Consider the following 18,602-nt stretch of genomic DNA (forward strand, 5'->3'; position numbering starts at 1 on the left):
GGCATAAAAAGTCATGAAAAAGTCATAGTATAGTAAGACATAAACAGTCATGAAAAAGATAGTATAGTAAGGCATAAAAAGTCATAAAAATGTCATAGTATATTAAGGTATAAAAAGTAATAAAAAAGTCAGTATGTTAACGCATAAAAAGTGAAAAAAAGTCATTGTATAGTAAGGCATAAAAAAAAAATAAAATAGTATAGTACAGCATAAAAAGTCATAGTATAGTAAGGCATAAAAAAGTTATAGTATAGTTAGAAATAAAAAAAACGTCATATCAAATAAGGCATGAAAAAGTCACGAAATAGTCATCATATAGGATGTATAAAACGTCATATAAAGTCATAGTATAGTAAGGCATAAAAAGTCACAAAAAAGTCATAGTATAGTAAGGAATGAAATGTCATAGATAAGGCATAAAAAGTCATGTAAAAGTCATAGTATAGTAAGAAATAAAAAGTCATGAAAAAGACATAGTATAGTAAGGCATAAAAAGTCATAAAAAAGTCATAGTACAATAAGGCATAAAAAGTACATAGTATAGTAAGGAATAAAAAGTCATAGTCTAGTAAGGCATAAAAAGTCATGGAATAGCAAGGCATATAAAGTCACAAAAAAGTCATAGTATAATAAGGCATAAAAAGTCATGAAAAAGTCATAGTATATTAAGGTATAAAAAGTAATAAAAAAGTCAGTATGTTAATGCATAAAACGTGAAAAAAAGTCATAGTATAGTAAGGCATAAAAAAGTTATAGTATAGTTAGAAATAAAAAAACGTCATATCAAATAAGGCATGAAAAAAATCACAAAATAGTCATCGTATAGGATGCATAAAACGTCATATAAAGTCATAGTATAGTAAGGCATAGAAAAGTCATAAAAACATCATATTATAGTTAAGCAAAAAAAAGTAATAACATACTAAGGCATAAAAAAGTCATAAAAAGTCATCATACAGTAAGTCATAAAAAAGTCATTGTATAGTACGGCATAGTCATGAAAAGTCATAGTACAATAACGCATAAAAAAAGTCATATTCTCGTAAGGCATAAAAATTCAGAGCATAGAAAGCCATAATAGATCACATGTAAACCTAATATCTGTCTGTACCATCATTAGTCAAATCTTGATTTTATAACTATTGTCCTCGCACAGAAAGGAAAGACAAATATTCATTAATAAACACTCAGATTATCTTTATTTTTATCAGCTATTATTTCAGACATTTGTCTTTATTACAGACACAGTGAGAGAGACGAGACATTTTTAGAGTGAAAGAGGATGACATGCAGCAAAAGCACAACACTTCAAAATCTAAACCACGGCACTAGTGCAAGGCACACACTGTGATACACATCACATTTTTTACTTAGTCTCCACAATAGTTTAGTCTTTATTTCCATCAACTCCAGAATGTCACAGACTTTTATTACGGGCAGGTCTTCATGTGTAACTCGTTCTGTTTGATATGTAGAGTTGGACAGAGTCGTTAGTTCGAAGTCTTGTGACCGATGACTTCTCTCTCTCCTGCTCTCTCTGTCTTATGTTTAGTCATTCCTCTGCCTCCTTTAGTAACAATGATACATGGAATCAAAGTAGAATATTTGCTGTAATAGTGGCGAGGCTCAGTGTATTGGAAGTGATCCTCCTCCTCCCTGCAGTTCCAGAGCAGCTGGGAAACCAGAGCGGCTCAGCACTCTGAGTGGAAACACTGGTGGAAATATGATCAGTCAGTCAGTCAGTCAGTCAGTCACATCTGCAATTATAGTGCTGGCCCTGCTGTTGCGGTCCATTTTCACTTTAAACAGTTTCAGGTTCATTCCATTAACAGAGTAAATGGAGCAAACACTGAGACACTTTCATAGATCCTCTACTGTAAAAGTCAATGGAAAACATTTTACTGGAAGTCAACACAACAAAAGTGAATCATCGTCTGTGGCGTCACCGCTGCACAAAATCACAAATTAATCCATTAGCCAAAAACACAGAGAGGACAGAGGAAGGCAACGGTGACACATCAGCAGCATCAACATTATCACAGACATTAATATGCACTGTAAAAAAAAATCCTAATTTTAAGGAAAATAACTGTAAGTTTTCTAACAGTAATTTTCTGTTTTTAAATTGTGAACAACAGTCTGTAAAATGACAGAAATGATGTGAATTAACAGCCAAACTTCTGTTTTAAGCATTATGCCAATAATAGTAAATTACATTTATTTCTTATTTTTCTAAAGACAAATTACTGTATTAGTTGTACAGTATTTTTTCTGCTTTCTTAAATCACATACAAATCTATGTAACATGACAGTAATTATCTGTAATTAAAAATGTAGCTTGTTATTATAAAGGTTAATGTCCATACTAACAATTTAAAGATCTTCTCTGTAATTTCAGGGTGAATCTTATTAGTTTTACATTAATGTGACTTCTACATTCAAACTTTGTGATTCTGGATGAAATGTAACAAACTTTTTTTCATCACATCAAACATTCAAACTTCAAACAAAAAAGTTAGAAGTACTGGAATGTATCCCAGCATGCACTGGGAGGAAAGCAGGACAATGGTTTATCACACAACAACAACAACAACAACAACACACACACACACACACACACACACACACACACACTCACACACTCACACACACTCACACACTCACACACATTCAGACTTATAGACAATTTAGATTCCTCAGTGAATGAAATGTGCATGTGTTTATTCTAGTAATCAGAGTCCTGGAGGAAACACAAGGAGAACATGCAACAAGGGGGGAGGAGGAGGGAGGGAGGAGGGAGGAGGAGGGAGGAGGGAGGGGTGGATCTGACCTGTGTCCTCGAGGACACCAGGTAAACCCACCTGACTGATGCAGTTGTTCATTTTCCCATCCGGTGCACACCTTGTTTAAATAGCCAGTTGTTTAAATTGACCAACAGAAACCTGGTCTTCAGTAAATGGCACAATATTTTCAGGGCACATTGTCAGTATGCGTCTACACAGGTGGGTGCACAGCGTGTCTGTTTAACACAAGCAGAGTTGTGAAGATGAGCTTCAGGTGTTTGATGTTTAGTCCGGTGGAACATTAGAAAGCAGCCACAGAAGGTCAGAGCATTCTTTGTCAGTACAGATCATTTAAATAACATTTGTTTAAGCTTTATTAAAGTAATGGTAACAAAAAATAATTAAATCATGCTTATTAAGGACTTTACAGTGAATCTTAGTGTCTCCTGTTATTTCTTTTCCCCCCAGATGCTCCAAGGATCCAGCTGATTACTGGCAGTTTGAAGGTGGATGTTTCTTCATCTGCTCCGTTGCACCGTCACTTCTGGTAAAGATTCATTGACCTTTGTGGCATGTTTAGATTTGACTTATTAATTCACTGTATAGTTGGGATTCTGACATAGAAGACAGTATAATGTTTGTCCACGTGTTGTCAGGACTATATGGAGAATACTGTGGAAAACAAGATCAAACTGAAGCTAAAAAACAACAGACCACCCCCCCTCAGCTCCACAGCCCCCCCTCTTTCAGAGGTGACATCATCACCTCCTCATTATAGGAACCTTAACAGGCAAGATAGACCAATGGAGAAATGCCAGTTTTAGTTCTTCTGACACAAATACTGCAAGTTGAAGTTTGAGATGATTTTAATGTTTTACACAGTATTTTTTACTTTGTCTTCAAAACAAAAGGTTTACTTTACAATATTAAGCTTGTGTTAATATTTCATTGATTGACACTTAATTTTATTATTAGGAAAAAGTTTCTCTGCAGAAACTTTAGTGGCGTCACTTTATTGAAGGAGTTTGATCATAATCATTTAGGAAAAATCTGTAAAATAACAGTTTTTCTCTGTAGAAATATTAATGAAACTTTCTGTAAAGTTATTGTTTTTACACTTTATTGGAATTAGGACATTTTACTTTAATTTTATGGATTTTGTTTGGTTTGTCATTTCACAGTTTTTTTTTACAGTGTGGCGTTTTTATATATGTATATAATGTCAATCAATGTATGATTAATTGTTCTATTTAAAGGGGGGGGGGTTGTTGTTGAGCAGGAAAACAACATCAACAGCTAAAGTAAAAAGTTATGGCAAACAGGGAGGAAGATCTGAGGTCGTAGCTTTTTTCAAGTCTCGATATTTGCGTCTCGGTTTATCAGGATCTGATGTCTCCCAGTGATATCTGTCTCCCAACTCATGAGCTCCAAGCTTTCAGAGAAACATCCTCTTACAAAAAGTTTCTGTCAATGAAAGGGCAGCTACATGTTGGCACCAGTGTAAAGCAGGAAAATCAGTTTAAAATATGTTCAAACATCTTTTCTCAGTAATGTTTTCACTCCTGCACCAAGAGCTTCAGACGGAAAAGGACTTTTTCTCATTAATAAGAAATCTCAAACATCAAACATCAGTTAATTCTCTCTGATCCGAGACCATCACACCTCATCCTGGATCACAGTCCACATCACACCTCATCCTGGACCACAGTCCACATCACACCTCATCCTGGACCACAGTCCACATCACACCTCATCCTGGACCTCAGAAAAGTTGTTGAGCAGATGACAATAACAGATTTCCTGTCGTTTTCATCGTTAACACTTTATGAACCTGGAGAAACTGAACTGTGTGTTAATGTGAGATGTTCGTCCTCAGTCGGAGCTGGATTCACTCAGGTTCATTTCAAAACCAAAAACTATGAACCAGCAAATAAAGACTTGAACTGTGTCTCTTCAGAACTCTTGGCTTTCGCTGCACCAGCTGATTGTGTCTGATTTTTATTGTTTCATCTCGTATTCTTTAAACTGTAAAGACACTTCATGTTAATCTTTTGCAGTTTAGCATGTAGCATGTAGCTGCTGCCTGTTCATATTTACATACAGTACAAACATGAGTCAAGCTGAGAAGCTGGATCTGACACTCGCAGCAGGAACGTTCGGACGCTTCCGGCTGATCAGTTTCGGGACTCGAGCGGCGGCTCGTTGGGGGGCGGGATCTTCACGTCAGAGGGTTCCACCCCCCAGATCTCGCGCGCGTACTGGGAGATGGTTCGGTCGCTGGAGAACTTCCCGGACGCTGCGATGTTGCGGATCACCATCTTGGTCCACTCTTTGGGATTCTGCAGAGAAACAGGAAACAACAGCTGATTGATCAATAATGAAAATAATCACTATCTGCGCTTCATTCATTTACATATGATGAAATGTCATAAACAACAATATATAATATTCAACTGTGAATATGAAGCTTCTGCTGCAGGAACATCGAGGACGTCGTCACCTTCGATCTCACAAAGAAGAATCAGTTTTATTTTTACAGATTCTGTGATTTAAAGATAAAACTTCCCTTGTAATAAAAAAATAACAGTTAAGGGAAATAGGAAATTATGAGGAAAGTTTCCTGGAAATTATCTGTAAAACATAAAGTGAAACTGATATTTAATGACTCACTGAACAGGATAATATATAAATATGTACCTGGTACAGGTCGCTGACTCGCTGCTGACACCTGACGTACGCCTCGTAATCTGCAAACACCTTAAACCTGACGGAGGAAACATTCACACGTAAACATGAGACGATGACATCAGAGCGTTTTCACCACCCTGCAGGTGTCGCTGGGCGGAGTCTGAGTCTCCTCTCTACCTGTCGTGGTTCAGTAGCATGTGGATCAGGTCTCTGAAGAGTTCTGGTTCTGTGGGACTGAAGAATCCGCTCTGGACCTGGTCGATGGCGAGCTTCAGCTCCGGCAGGCGCTCGTAGAACTCTCTGGCGTTGTAGCTGCAGGAAACAGCACAGGTGAACAGGAAGTGACATCATCGACTCCCTGTCTGCTGCAGGTGACCTCTGACCTTTCATCAGGGAAACTGAGAACAAGCCCTGCTGGTGCATTTAAGGACCCTCCGACATCTGGACCTGCGACTGATTCTTTCTTCTTTTCATTATTGATTGTTCAGTTATTTAATCAATGAATCAATTCAGTTTTGTATCGTTAACAACAGAGACACAGAAACAGGATCCAGTCTTTAAATCTGACTCCTGTCACTGTGGAGATGCTTTCAAACAAATACTACAAATACACTGATTATATATTAATTATGAACTGAACATGAAACCTGGAAAATCTGAATATTCAGACGATTTAAAAAAGATTCTTCATGAGTCTGATCAGTTTTCTGAAGGAGACGTGTTTGTGTTCGTAGATACAAGCTTTCATCCCTAACAATAATAATAACAACTATTAAAATTATTATTATATTATATAAAATTATTACTATTAAAATATAAAATCACTTTTATAAAACTTTTCATACAGAAAGATGAAATCCGATGAAATACGATGAGATAAGAACTCAAACAAAACAAAACAAATACAGTTTTTTAAAGTAGATGCCAAATAAAAAAGATATTTAATAACTAATAACACTGGGAATAAATAAATAAGATTAAATCCACTTCCTCTTTTAAAAGTTTAACAGTTTTTTGACACTTAAAGGAGCAAAGGATTAATAATGAATTTATGATGAAAGAATCACAAGTCATTACTAAAGAGAAGATCCTCAGGTAACATGGAGGCTGAGATGGTCAAAGTGTCCTTGAACGCACCATCTAGAGGAGTTTCTGACTTCCTGCTTTGACATAAAAACATAAACCTGATGTAACTGTTCCCCTCCCCCCTCCTCACCCCTTCCTGTCCATCTCCTCCACGTCCGTCACCCTCATGCCGAAGATGAAGAGGTTCTCCTCCCCCGCCTCCTCGGCCATCTCCACCGTGGCTCCATCCATGGTGCCGATGGTCAGAGCGCCATTCAGCATGAACTTCATGTTTCCTGTTCCAGAAGCTTCAGTTCCCGCCGTGGAGATCTGCTCCGACAGGTCAGCGGCGGGGATTACTGAGACACACAAACGCACCATCATCAAACTTTATTTTTCTTTTACCAATTTTAGCTTTGTTTTGTTTGTTCCTTCACCCCGCCCCTCACCTCTCTCAGCCAGAGACACTCTGTAGTTCTCCAGGTAGATCACTTTCAGTTTGTCTCCCACCGCCGGGTCATTATTGATCACCTGACCCACCGAGGTGATCAGTTTGATGATCAGCTTAGCCATGTGATAACCAGGAGCCGCCTGCAGGAGAGAGACGGTCATGTGATTCTCACCTGAAATCACTGTGTTTATGTTTATGCACATCATCTGTGTTTGTTGAGACAGATCAGCTGACCTTGCCTCCGATCATCACTGTCCTGGGGACAAACGTCGTCTCCGGCTCCAGTTTGATTCCTGGAAACAAATGAAGAAGAAGCTGATGGAGGTTGATGACAGTGACCAGCAGAGGGCAGCACACGCACAGTGACCAGCAGATGGCAGCACACGCACAGTAACCAGCAGAGGGCAGCACACGCACAGTAACCAGCAGAGGGCAGCGCACGCACAGTGACCAGCAGAGGGCAGCGCACGCACAGTGACCAGCAGAGGGCAGCGCACGCACAGTAACAACACAAACAGCTGCCTGGCTGCAGAGCACGGCGGCAGCCGCTGGTCTTACGGTTGTAGAGCGTGATGGCGTGTAGACAGGTGAGCAGCTGCCTCTTGTACTCGTGGATCCTCTTCACCTGGACGTCAAACATGGACTCTGGGTTGACCTTCACCTGGGTCAGCTGCTGCAGGAAGGAGGAGAACTTCAGCTTGTTCTCCTGCAGGGACAGAGACAAGTGAGGGGGACGGACAGAAAGACAGGTGAGCAGACTGATGGACGTCTGTCTCTCACCTGTTTGACTTTGGCTACGTCTCTGATGAAGGCGTGGTCGTCCACTAATGGGAGGAGTCTCTTCAGCTGCTGCAGGTCAGTGAGGAACTCGTCTCCGATTCTCTGCAGGATTCAACACAAGCTGAGACTCAGACCAGGACATTGACAGACCCATAAACCTGGTCCTGGTCTCTATGAACCGGACCAGTCCTCAGTCTCAGGTGAGCCGGTACCTCAGCGATGATGTCGGCCAGGCCGGGGTTACACAGCAGCAGCCAGCGGCGAGGAGTGACGCCGTTAGTCTTATTCTGAAACTTCTCTGGATCCACATCATGGAAGTCCTTAAACCTGCAGGGACGAGGTCCTGGTTAGTCCACCACGAGGACCTGATGTTCAACATCTGTCTCACACAGCTGGACACACACGGGGACACCGCTGCTCTGCGTTCTGATTGGCTGTTACTCACACGCTGTTCCTGACAATGTCCGAGTGGATCTGAGCGACGCCGTTGACGGCGTGAGACCCGACCACGCACAGGTGAGCCATGTTGATCCTCTTCGGGTCTCCCTCCTCGATCAGAGACATCCGGCGGAGACGGTCGGTGTCGCCGGGGAACATGGCCGCCATCCTCTGAGAGAAAACACAACGCCAACAGTCAGAGTGACAGGTGAGGTGCCCCTTCACAATAAGAGTCCCCCTTATAAAAGATTTATAAATAGTTTATAACAAGTCTATTAATGAGCTCGTTCAGACTTTATTAATCATTTATAAGCTGTTATAACACATTAGATAAAACAGTGAGCTGCGGATGAATCATTCATCACTGTATGAAAGTTGTTTATAATCGTTTATTCATGATTTATAAAGTGGGAACAACCAAATTAATAACCTGATTATAAAGCATTTATTAACCTTTATAATGTGTGTGTGTGTGTGTCTTACGTCCAGGTGTGTGTGTGTGTGTGTGTGTGAGTGTGTGTGTCTATCATCCAAGTGTGTGTGTGTGTGTGTGTGTGTGTGTGTGTGTGTGTGTCTTACGTCCAGGTGTCTCTGATTGATGTCATAGATGATCAGCAGGTGTCGAGGCAGCAGCTGTTCGAACATGAAGACGGGCCAACGCTCCAACGCCTCAGGAAGCACCGTGTGGTTGGTGTAGGCACAGGTACGACAGGTGATGTCCCACGCCTGGACACACACACACACACACACACACACACACACACACTGACACTGACTGAAGTGAGTCTCAGACTGACTCCATTAATGTCCTTGTTGCTGCGTTCAAAGAGAGTCTGGTTCTGGTTCTGGTTCTGGTTCTGGTTCTGACCTTGTCCCAGTCCAGCTTCTCCACGTCCACCAGGATCCTCATCAGTTCAGGGATGGCCAGAGCGGGATGGGTGTCGTTCAGCTGGATCGCCACCTGACGGGACAGGTGAGGACACGAGTTGGCACCACAGAAGAAGAACAGTGTGTGTGAGTAGAGTTCAGTAGAGTAGATTAAGCCCCTCCCCCTCCGCGGGTGCAGGTGTGGATCAGTTTCTCACCTTGTCGGGGAACGTGTCGAAGCAGGTCCTGACCGGGTCTCTGCAGCCGAACTTGGAGGACTTGAACCTGCGGATGATGTCCTGCAGCGTGGCGGCGACCATGAAGTACTCCTGCTTCAGACGCAGCTCCTTCCCCTCGAAGAAACACACACACACACACACACACACACACACACACACACACACACACACACACACACACACACTCTCAGTGGTGTGTCTCACCTCTGGACCTGGAGAAGTCGTCCACAGACTCAGACTCACGTTGTCGTTGGGGTACAGGACTCTGGAGATGTTCTCTGCCAGGTTTCTGTCCAGAACCGCTTCGATATAATCTCCGACATTAACTGAGAGACACAGAATCTTTTACTTCAGGATGTTTTTCAACATCTGGAACTTTTGTTTCATTATTTTCTTCCTCCTCTAAGACACAAGTTCGGACTCCACTACATCTCTGGACTGATCTGAAGTCTGTGTGTGAAGGTTTAAAGAAAGATTCTTTTATTTTGAAATGTTTGCTGTGTCTACCACAACCAGACTTCATCACTGACTAAAACTACAATCTCCTGCTCGTGGTCGTATCCCTCCGCCGCTCACACTGGTTCCAGGTCACATCCTGTTTATCCAGAGTCATTTCAAATATTAACTATTTGTGTGAAGTCTTGAGTTATGGCTAAAAAGTGTTTTTTTCAGAGGTCACCGTGACCTTTGACCTTTGACTACTGACCACCAAAGTTTAATCAGTTCGTCTTTGAGTCCAGGTGAATGTTTGTGCCAAATGAGAAGAAGTTCCTGAGATATCGTGTCCAACAGTGGATGTGACCTGGAACTAGTTTGAGCGGCGGAGGGATACGACCGCGAAGAGGTGACAAAATAAACAGGTCCAGGTGTTGAGGGACCTGGCCTGAGTCTGATCCAGGTCCTCAGGTCCAGGTGTGGTCTCAGCAGAGAGTCTGTAGTGACCTGATGACCTGCAGCTGTGGAGGAAGCGCTCTGACCTTTCAAAGTAAAAGCACTAATATCACACTGTAAGAATACTACATCACAACTGCTCCGTAAGGAAGAAGTGAGAGAGCGGCAGAACAGTGACGATGATGAAGACGATGAAGACGACACATACAGTTCTGTAGTTTGAAGTCGTTTGGAGCTTTAGCCGACCACAGTCTCATCGTGTTCACCGTGTTGTTATGGTAACCAGGTACTGGAGTGTCATAAGGCATCGCCAACACCACCTGCACACACACACGCTAAATGAACATATATATATGTACAGGTGGACTTGTGCAGGTCCTGGTCTCTGCAGGTTGGACCAGGACCTGGAACGGGTCCAGACCTGGTTCAGGTTTTGGTCTGACCTGAGTGTCGACCCACTTCACTCCGCCCTCCGCCCTCCACACTCGGCCGTAGAAGTGAACCGGCAGCATGTACTCAGGTCTGGCCTTCTCCCAGGGGTTCCCGTACCGCAGCCAATCATCTGCCTCCTCCACCTGAGGAGCACATCAGCCAATCACAGGCCTCCTGTGTGTGTGTGTGTGTGTGTGTGTGTGTGTGTGTGTGTGTGTGTGTGTACCTGCCACCCCTCACTGATCTTCTGGTTGAAGATGCCGAACTCGTAGCGGATCCCGTAGCCATATGCCGCCAGACCGAGGGTCGCCATGGAGTCCAGGAAACAGGCTGCAGGAGGGAGGAGGAGCTTCATCCTGACATCACACTCAATCAATATCTATCAATGATCAATACTGACTGATTGATCTGTTTCATTTTCAGGATGCGGCAGATCAAGCCTGAGCAGCAGTTGGACTTCAGTCCAAAAACACTGGAGCCTACATTTCCCATGATGCACCTGGACAGTGTCTTTCATTAGAGCCTCTGTCACCATCTTCATAAACTTCTTTTAATTCAAACTTTATATCAGAGACACCAGGACCAGGACTAACAGGACTAACAGGACCAGGACTAACAGGACTAACAGGACCAGGACCAGGACTAACAGGACTAACAGGACCAGGACTAACAGGACTAACAGGACCAGGACCAGGACTAACAGGACCAGGACTAACAGGACTAACAGGACTAACAGGACCGGGACCAGGACTAACAGGACCGGGACTAACAGGACTAACAGGACTAACAGGACCAGGACCAGGACTAACAGGACCAGGACTAACAGGACCAGGACTAACAGGACTAACAGGACTAACAGGACCAGGACTAACAGGACCAGGACTAACAGGACCAGGACTAACAGGACTAACAGGACCAGGACTAACAGGACTAACAGGACCAGGACCAGGACTAACAGGACCAGGACTAACAGGACTAACAGGACTAACAGGACCGGGACCAGGACTAACAGGACCGGGACTAACAGGACTAACAGGACTAACAGGACCAGGACCAGGACTAACAGGACCAGGACTAACAGGACCAGGACTAACAGGACTAACAGGACCAGGACCGGAACGCTGAACTTGATGTGTGTCAGTTCTGTGTTTTCATTGAGTTTTTTTATTTCTCACTTAATGAAAACTCAGCAGAAATAAAGACAAAGATCCTGAAGAGAGACGAGGCTTCACTCTGTCTGTTATTCACCTGCCAGTCGACCCAGTCCTCCGTTTCCGAGACCAGCGTCCTCCTCAATCTCCTCCAGCTCCTCCATGTCCAGACCCAGCTACACACACACACACACACACACACACACACACACACACACACAAAGGACAGTGAGTGTTTTGTGTCGACTTCCTCGTTGAGACTCGTCTTCATCAAGTCCAAGAAATCACAAAACTGCTGGAAAAAAAGCTCATTATTGGCTTGTTTGCAAAAAGTGATCAATCAATAAATCCGATTAATTTTCTGTTAGTTGTCTAATTGATTAAACATCTAATCATTTCAGGTCCAGACTGGTTCTTGAAGAAATGCGGAAGCTCTCTCACACACACACAGACACACACACACACACACAGGTGTGTTACCTGGTAGATGGCCTCGTCACAGGTGTTCTGCAGACCCAGGTTGATCATGGTGTTCTGCAGAGCTCGGCCCATGTAGAACTCCAGGGACAGATAATAAACCCTCTGAGGAAAGAGACAGAATCCAGATCAGACCAGGACCAGGACTGAACTCCAGACCACCAGACCTCCAGGTACAACATGTGGTGAAGCGACAGGGGCCAAACACTGAACCTGGGGCCCCTTTTACTAAAGAGTCAAATTTAGATTTAAGCCTTTATTGTGTCACTTCCTGGTCTTTAATGATGAAGGAACTCAAACTAAAAGTCTGAATGAACTGACGTCAGATTAAAGAAATAAATCTTTCTCTCGTAAGTTTAAACTCTCGATGGTCACGTGTGGTTTTGTCTCTGCAGCAGCTGCAACAGGAAGTTTTATTCTGACAGGGAATGTTTCATGACCTGGCTGCTAAAAAACAAAACATGACCACTTCCTCCTCTTATCCGACTTCCTCCCTGAGTTCATCTGACATTTTACCTCCTGTCATCTGAATTTACCTGTTTTTATTCCAGTGCAACGACCTGCACACATCACCTCCAGAATCACATCTGTAACATCTGCACTGCACAGCTGTGTCAGCTGACCCCTTTCAGTGAAAACACATGAATTTCACATGTGTAAAAATATCATTTTAATATGTGAAAACATGTTGAAATCACCTTTGAATGTGTGAAACAGACTTTACATCAAACCGAACACCAGAGTTCTGGTTCTGGTTCTGTGTGGACCCTCAAAGAAAAACTCTGGCTCCTAAATGTTCTTTAAACTGACTTTTCCATCACCAGACTCTGGGAGAAACCAAACCTCAGCAGTGATGCAGCTCTTTTCATCATGCACTTACCTTGGTTACCAAGGAGATGTTAAAACTGTCTGATGATTGAATGGAGTTTGGTCTCCTTCACAAGATCAAATACTTAACCCTGCATCAACCCAGACTCCACTTAAAATATATATATATTCATCTAGAAATTTCAAACTTTAGTATTATTTACCTGCGAACAGACTGAACAGAGTTTGGTTTACTTCTCTCCTAAGAAGACAAGTGGGCTAAGACAAGGTCACGGAGAAAGTCAAGCCAGACTCCGTTGTAAAATATGACAATTTCATGTTTCTTTGATGCTTGTCTAAAGTGTGTATTAATAAAACATTAATTAAGATATTTTTAAGATCGATATGATCCTCTGATAAAATCGGCATATGAAGAATACACCATGCGCATCTATATTTAGGCAGAATCGTGGGTTTATTAACTGGTCTGCATTGCTGTCTGCGGCGCACTGTAAAGGTTTCGACAGTGAGAGAAAAGTTTTTAAACTTAATTTCTCACTAAAATAAAGAAATATTTGGAGGAAAGACACACGCCGAATATTTGTCTGGTACCGAAACATCTAAAAGAGAATGGGTTGTTTTTTTCATCGCTTTCTCATTTGCAGATTATTAAGGAAATTGGAAATCTACTATTTTTTCAGTGGAGTTCAACATGTTGTCTCCGCCGGAAACCGGCCTGCTTGCGGGCTCCTGCTGCTTTTACCTTGGGGTCTTTCTCGTAGTAGTACTGCTGGGTCCGGATCCAGCGGCCCACCAGGTGGTCCCGGACGGTGTGGGCCAGGGCGAAGTAGTAGTCCCGGGGTGTCGCGACGTTCCGGTCCTTCACCAGCGTGAAGTGGAGGTGTCGGTTAAAACTCCGCTTGATCTCCGCAACGTCCTCGAGCCCGGCGATGCCCCGGACACTGATCTGCTTCCGCTTCTCCTGGTCGGTCAGCGGCGCCGCCATGTTTCCACAACAACAACCCGGAGAAGTAGCGTGGAGAGCGGCCTGACTGAAGGAGCCGATCCCGCCGAGAGAGGCGAACACCTGTCAGGTAGAGGGAGAACACAACACGCAGCCACGCCCACTCCGCAAACTCTGACAGCCGGACGACTCGGAGGGGGCGTGTCCTGGAGGGCGGGGTCTGGTGGGGCAGGGGCAGGGCGAGGGTCCAACAAAGAGTTTGGAGCAAAGGAAGAGGTCTCACTCTGAGAAAAAATAAATGAGACATCATGAATTAAATGTGAAGAAGCTCTTGATGTTTATATTTGAGGGAATATTGACCATCAGTAAATTTATAAACATGAAGCTTTTAACAAATATAGACTTTATTTACATTTTTTCACCATAATATTTACCAAAACATTTACGATAATCTCCAGATTTGTAAAGAAAACGATTTATCTGTAAAATCAAAGGTGAATTTTCTCACATAAAATCTCAAAATAAAAACAGAAAAGAAAAATTTGACCTAGAAGTGAGAAAAAAAATCCCCATTTCCAGCTTCCTGAAGAGAAACTGCTGCACACTATCTCATCGGGTGTAAATAAATGTTTTCAGGGTGACTAATTTTAAAACACTTTTACGGATAAGAGAAGATAGTTGAATGTAACTAAGTACGTTTTCTTAAGAACTGTAATTTTAGTAGTTTTGAGATACTTGAGTGTTTCCATTTTGTGCTACTTTTAACTTCTGCTATACCACCCTTATTGCATTTATTGATAACTTTAGTTACTTTGAAGGATGTGATTAATAAAATATTTTCATCATATAAATTCTGATGTATTAGCAGGATATTAAGTAGTTGAAATGAGCTCCACTTAACCAGCTGCAGTAGTAAAGTGATGAACACATGAATTAATCAATAATTATAATAATTAAATAATTAATTTAATTAAAAATAATAAAATCAATTAAATCAATCTAAATTTTGAAATGAGGCATGCTGCATATTAAATACTTTTATCTTGGTACTTTAATGTTTGTATTTTTATATCAGTGATATTTTGAGTATTTCAACTCGGTGGTGGTTGTACTTTAGTAAAGTGGTGTTATTAAATTTCCACCGAGTGACTCATCTTCATTAGAAACCATCTTTGATTCTCTGCGTCCTGACGTCATGCTTAGAGCGTCAGCCAATTCTGACTCGTGTTTCCGGGTTTCACAATAAAACGCCTCCACTGAGAAACTTTTCGGGTCCTCTTGGGTCTTCTCGTGCGGGTTGAAGTGTGTCTGACGTCAGGTGAGTCTAACGACTTCCTGCTTCTCCAGGTAACTTTAACCTGTTTCCTCTGTGCAGTGAAAACTGCGGCTCGAGTCCAGTTTACTGAACAACTGTTTGTGTCTGTAGCGTCTGAACCCGCCTGATCCTCCTCCAGCACGTGAGCCCGGGTCCGTCAGCAGGTCCAGACCCGCAGGTAAGGACTCCCTCTGACCCGCTTTGTCTCTGGACCGCCAGAGTCCGGAAAGAGCCTGTTTGGTTGTTGTAGTCCGGTTTGGTGACAGCATCTGGTTTCACTGGGAGAGTCCAGCAGCTGCTACCAGCTCCAGTCTCATCAGGTCTGAGGGGAGACCGGTACCATGAGGGTCAATGTCCTACAAAATAAAAGCCCCGTGCAGAAGTGGATGACTCTTCATTAGCTGCAGGATCCTGTTTCACTTTAATGAAAATAACAAAAATGAATACTCAGCTCTGTTGTCATGGAGACGAGCTGCGCAGTTATGTCTAATTAAAAACCAGAGAAGAAGGTGACGTCATTAGTTTTCAGTTCAATTAAATGTGGGCCTGGAGTGACAGTGACATGGACGGATCATGAGTAGAGGGGGGCCGGGCACAGGCAGATAAAAGACCCCCCCACCCCTCCTGCATGGTTACATCGGTTGTTAATGTTTTGTTTGTTTGTAGTTTATTTCATATTTCATGTATCACAGATGAATTTGTTTGTTTTTTATGACTCAGTGATTTGATGTAATAAAACCAAAAACCTCCATCTTTAGTTCAAACTGTCAAAAACACGGATTCAGTTTCTAATCAGATGAAACGGAGAATAATTAAAAACAAAGACGTTTTACTGCTGAGGTGTCACTCTGTTTAGAAACTGTTCCACACTCCGGTGATAAAACCCAGCAGAGGAGGCTGGTTCAGTCAGGACTGTCTGTTTTATATATAAATATAATTAAATTACTTCAGTGTCATATTCTGCAGAGAGGATGTCGACCACGTCTCAGAAGCACCGGGACTTTGTCGGGGAGCCGATGGGGGACAAGGCGGTGACGGCTCTGTCGGGGATCGGAGAGATCCTGGGGAGGAAGCTGGAGGAGCAGGGCTTCGATAAGGTGGAGAAGCAACAACAAAACACACATTCACTTTCTCCTGTAACTTTAACTCCTGTGTAGCGCCCCCCAGAGGCTGCAGGGTTCATTACAGTCACAAGCTGAGGTCCAGTCCACCTCCTCAGCTTCTGTTTCTGCGAAAGTTAAAGACATTTAAGATGATTTAAAGGAGCTATGTGAGTTTTTCTATTAGCTACATAGCTAACATTAGCATTAGCAGCTGTTTACTCACCAGTCTAGAGGAAACGTGAGTTCAGCATCAAACAGCTGTTTCCAGATGTTCAGTGAGAGGATGAGGAAGCAGCTGATCAGAGAAAACAAACATTTACCACCTGAAAGTCCGTCACAGTAAAACTGAGATCTCTGAATCTGATCAGAGGATTTCAGTTGTTCTTTTGCTGTTTTCTTGTTTTTCTTTTGGGTTTTTTTGTGTATTTTTTTATGTTTTTAAAATATTTTTTCTTGTTTTTGTTTTTTTTTTTTCATTTTCTTGTATTTATCTTTTACTTTTTTTACTAAGTTTTTAGGTTCTGTGTGTGTGTGTGTGTTTGTGTGTGTTCAGGCGTACGTGGTCCTGGGTCAGTTCCTGCTGTTGAAGAAAGACTCTGAGATGTTCACCGAGTGGCTCAAAGACGCCAGCGGAGCGAACTCCCGCCAGGCCGCGTCCTGCGCTCAGTGCCTGAAGGAGTGGTGTGATGCCTTCCTCTGAGACCCCGCCCCCTCATCACCTGTGGCTCTGCCCCTTCAGGTTCTTCCCCAGCTCACTCACTTCCTGCTTCTGAGGCTGAACATCAGAGCTCATACCTGTGTCTGTCTGTCGCTGCTGCTGTTGTTCAATGTTGCAGCTTCACCTGGACGGTGACGTGTCGACCTGACAGGTGTTTGTTTGTTTGTTTGTTCATCAGTTTGTTTCATTGGAGAACGTTTACAGAAATAAAAGCTTGTGTCTCAACAGTTTGTGTGTCTGCGTGTGAACACATGAATCCTCTGATCAACAACAAAACTGTTCCAGGTTAAAACACCTCAACTACACTGACTTTAGCATGTAGCATTTAGCATGCTACACACTGACAGCAGCAGACTGACTCTGTGGAGACTCAGTGAATCAACAGAGACTTTATTCAGACACATTCACATCTGTTTATTGCAGGTTTTGTACCGAACACACACACACACACACACACACACACTAGAAACACTAGAAACAGTAGAAACAGGAGCTCCTTCAGAGTAGAAAACAATCAGAGTCGCTGTCGATAGAAACAGAATTGATCAAGTTGAACAGCTGGAGGTCAGAGACATGAACCCAGTGTGAGCGTGAACTGGTTTCACTGGGACAGAGGAGCAGAGATTGAAACCCAGTAACAACACAAGGTTTTAGAGAATGTGAAGTCTTCTCATGTTCATCAGGACCGGGTCAGACCAGGACCAGGAAACGACAGTGAGATTCCTGATGAACAGGAAGTTCAGTTATTTTTAAATGGTTAATTTAAGGAACTTGTTTAAATCAGTGTCTCTGTGAAAAGTCTCTTTGTCTCATTCTGATGTTTTTATTGAATCAATATCTTTAAACTTTAAATCTAATAAAAACAGATTTTGACCTGAATGAGTCTCAAGTCTTTTCTCTCTGATCAGACTGAAGCTTCTTCATCAACGTCCATCTGTTTCTGGTTTTAACTAAAATTAATATATAAAAAAACTTCACATCTGTGGCACTGTTGGTTCTTGTCACCATGGTAACAGCCCGTTTATCATGATACACACGTGGGCACGTCGTTAATGACAAAAGGTCCTGAACGTCAGGTCCCGTCGGGTCCTTCAGGTCCTTCAGGTCCCGTCGGGTCCCGTCGGGTCCTTCAGGTCCGTCAGGTCTTGTCAGGTCCCGTCGGGTCCCGCCGGGTCCCGTCGGGTCTTTCGGGTCCCGTCGGGTCCCGTCGGGTCCTTCGGGTCCTTCGGGTCCGGTCGGGTCCCGTCAGGTCCTTCAGGTCCCGTCAGGTCCCGTCAGGTCCTGTCGGGTCCTTCAGGTCCGTCAGGTCTTGCCGGGTCCCGTCGGGTCCCGTCGGGTCTCGTCGGGTCCTTCAGGTCCCGTCGGGTCCTTCAGGTCCCACCGGGTCCCGTCGGGTCCCGTCGGGTCCTTCAGGTCCTTCAGGTCCCGTCGGA

General features: G+C 43.2%; 2 protein-coding genes across 5 annotated transcripts; one reads left to right on the forward strand and one right to left on the reverse strand.

Annotated features, from left to right (window-relative positions):
- Positions 1 to 3,945: 3,945 nt before the first annotated feature.
- Positions 3,946 to 14,186, reverse strand: pygb (glycogen phosphorylase B). The gene is made up of 20 exons (XM_022748608.1): positions 13,833 to 14,186; positions 12,266 to 12,367; positions 11,883 to 11,961; positions 10,861 to 10,964; positions 10,646 to 10,777; positions 10,411 to 10,522; positions 9,555 to 9,637; positions 9,291 to 9,434; positions 9,074 to 9,166; positions 8,785 to 8,931; positions 8,213 to 8,376; positions 7,980 to 8,094; positions 7,768 to 7,869; positions 7,546 to 7,693; positions 7,222 to 7,280; positions 6,986 to 7,127; positions 6,688 to 6,895; positions 5,649 to 5,783; positions 5,481 to 5,547; positions 3,946 to 5,122 (listed from the first exon to the last, which is right to left on the reverse strand). The coding sequence occupies exons 1-20, from the start codon at positions 14,073 to 14,075 to the stop codon at positions 4,958 to 4,960; spliced, it is 2,544 nt and encodes an 847-aa protein (XP_022604329.1). The 5' UTR covers positions 14,076 to 14,186; the 3' UTR covers positions 3,946 to 4,957.
- A 1,054-nt stretch (positions 14,187 to 15,240) lies between these two features.
- Positions 15,241 to 17,404, forward strand: LOC111224208 (barrier-to-autointegration factor B-like). 4 transcript variants are annotated; one of them, XM_022748628.1, is made up of 4 exons: positions 15,241 to 15,351; positions 15,460 to 15,526; positions 16,300 to 16,445; positions 17,005 to 17,404. In XM_022748628.1, exons 3-4 carry the CDS (start codon positions 16,320 to 16,322, stop codon positions 17,149 to 17,151), a joined length of 273 nt encoding a protein of 90 aa, XP_022604349.1. In that variant the 5' UTR covers positions 15,241 to 15,351; positions 15,460 to 15,526; positions 16,300 to 16,319; the 3' UTR covers positions 17,152 to 17,404. The 4 variants fall into 4 exon arrangements, with proteins under 4 accessions (XP_022604349.1, XP_022604347.1, XP_022604350.1 ...); XM_022748626.1 differs by having other exon boundaries at positions 16,315 to 16,445; positions 17,005 to 17,402; XM_022748629.1 differs by having other exon boundaries at positions 15,275 to 15,380.
- Positions 17,405 to 18,602: the final 1,198 nt, after the last annotated feature.

The sequence above is a fragment of the Seriola dumerili genome, unplaced genomic scaffold (genome assembly GCF_002260705.1).
Source record: "Seriola dumerili isolate Sdu_G_001 unplaced genomic scaffold, Sdu_1.0 BDQW01000127.1, whole genome shotgun sequence".
NCBI lineage: Eukaryota > Metazoa > Chordata > Actinopteri > Carangiformes > Carangidae > Seriola > Seriola dumerili.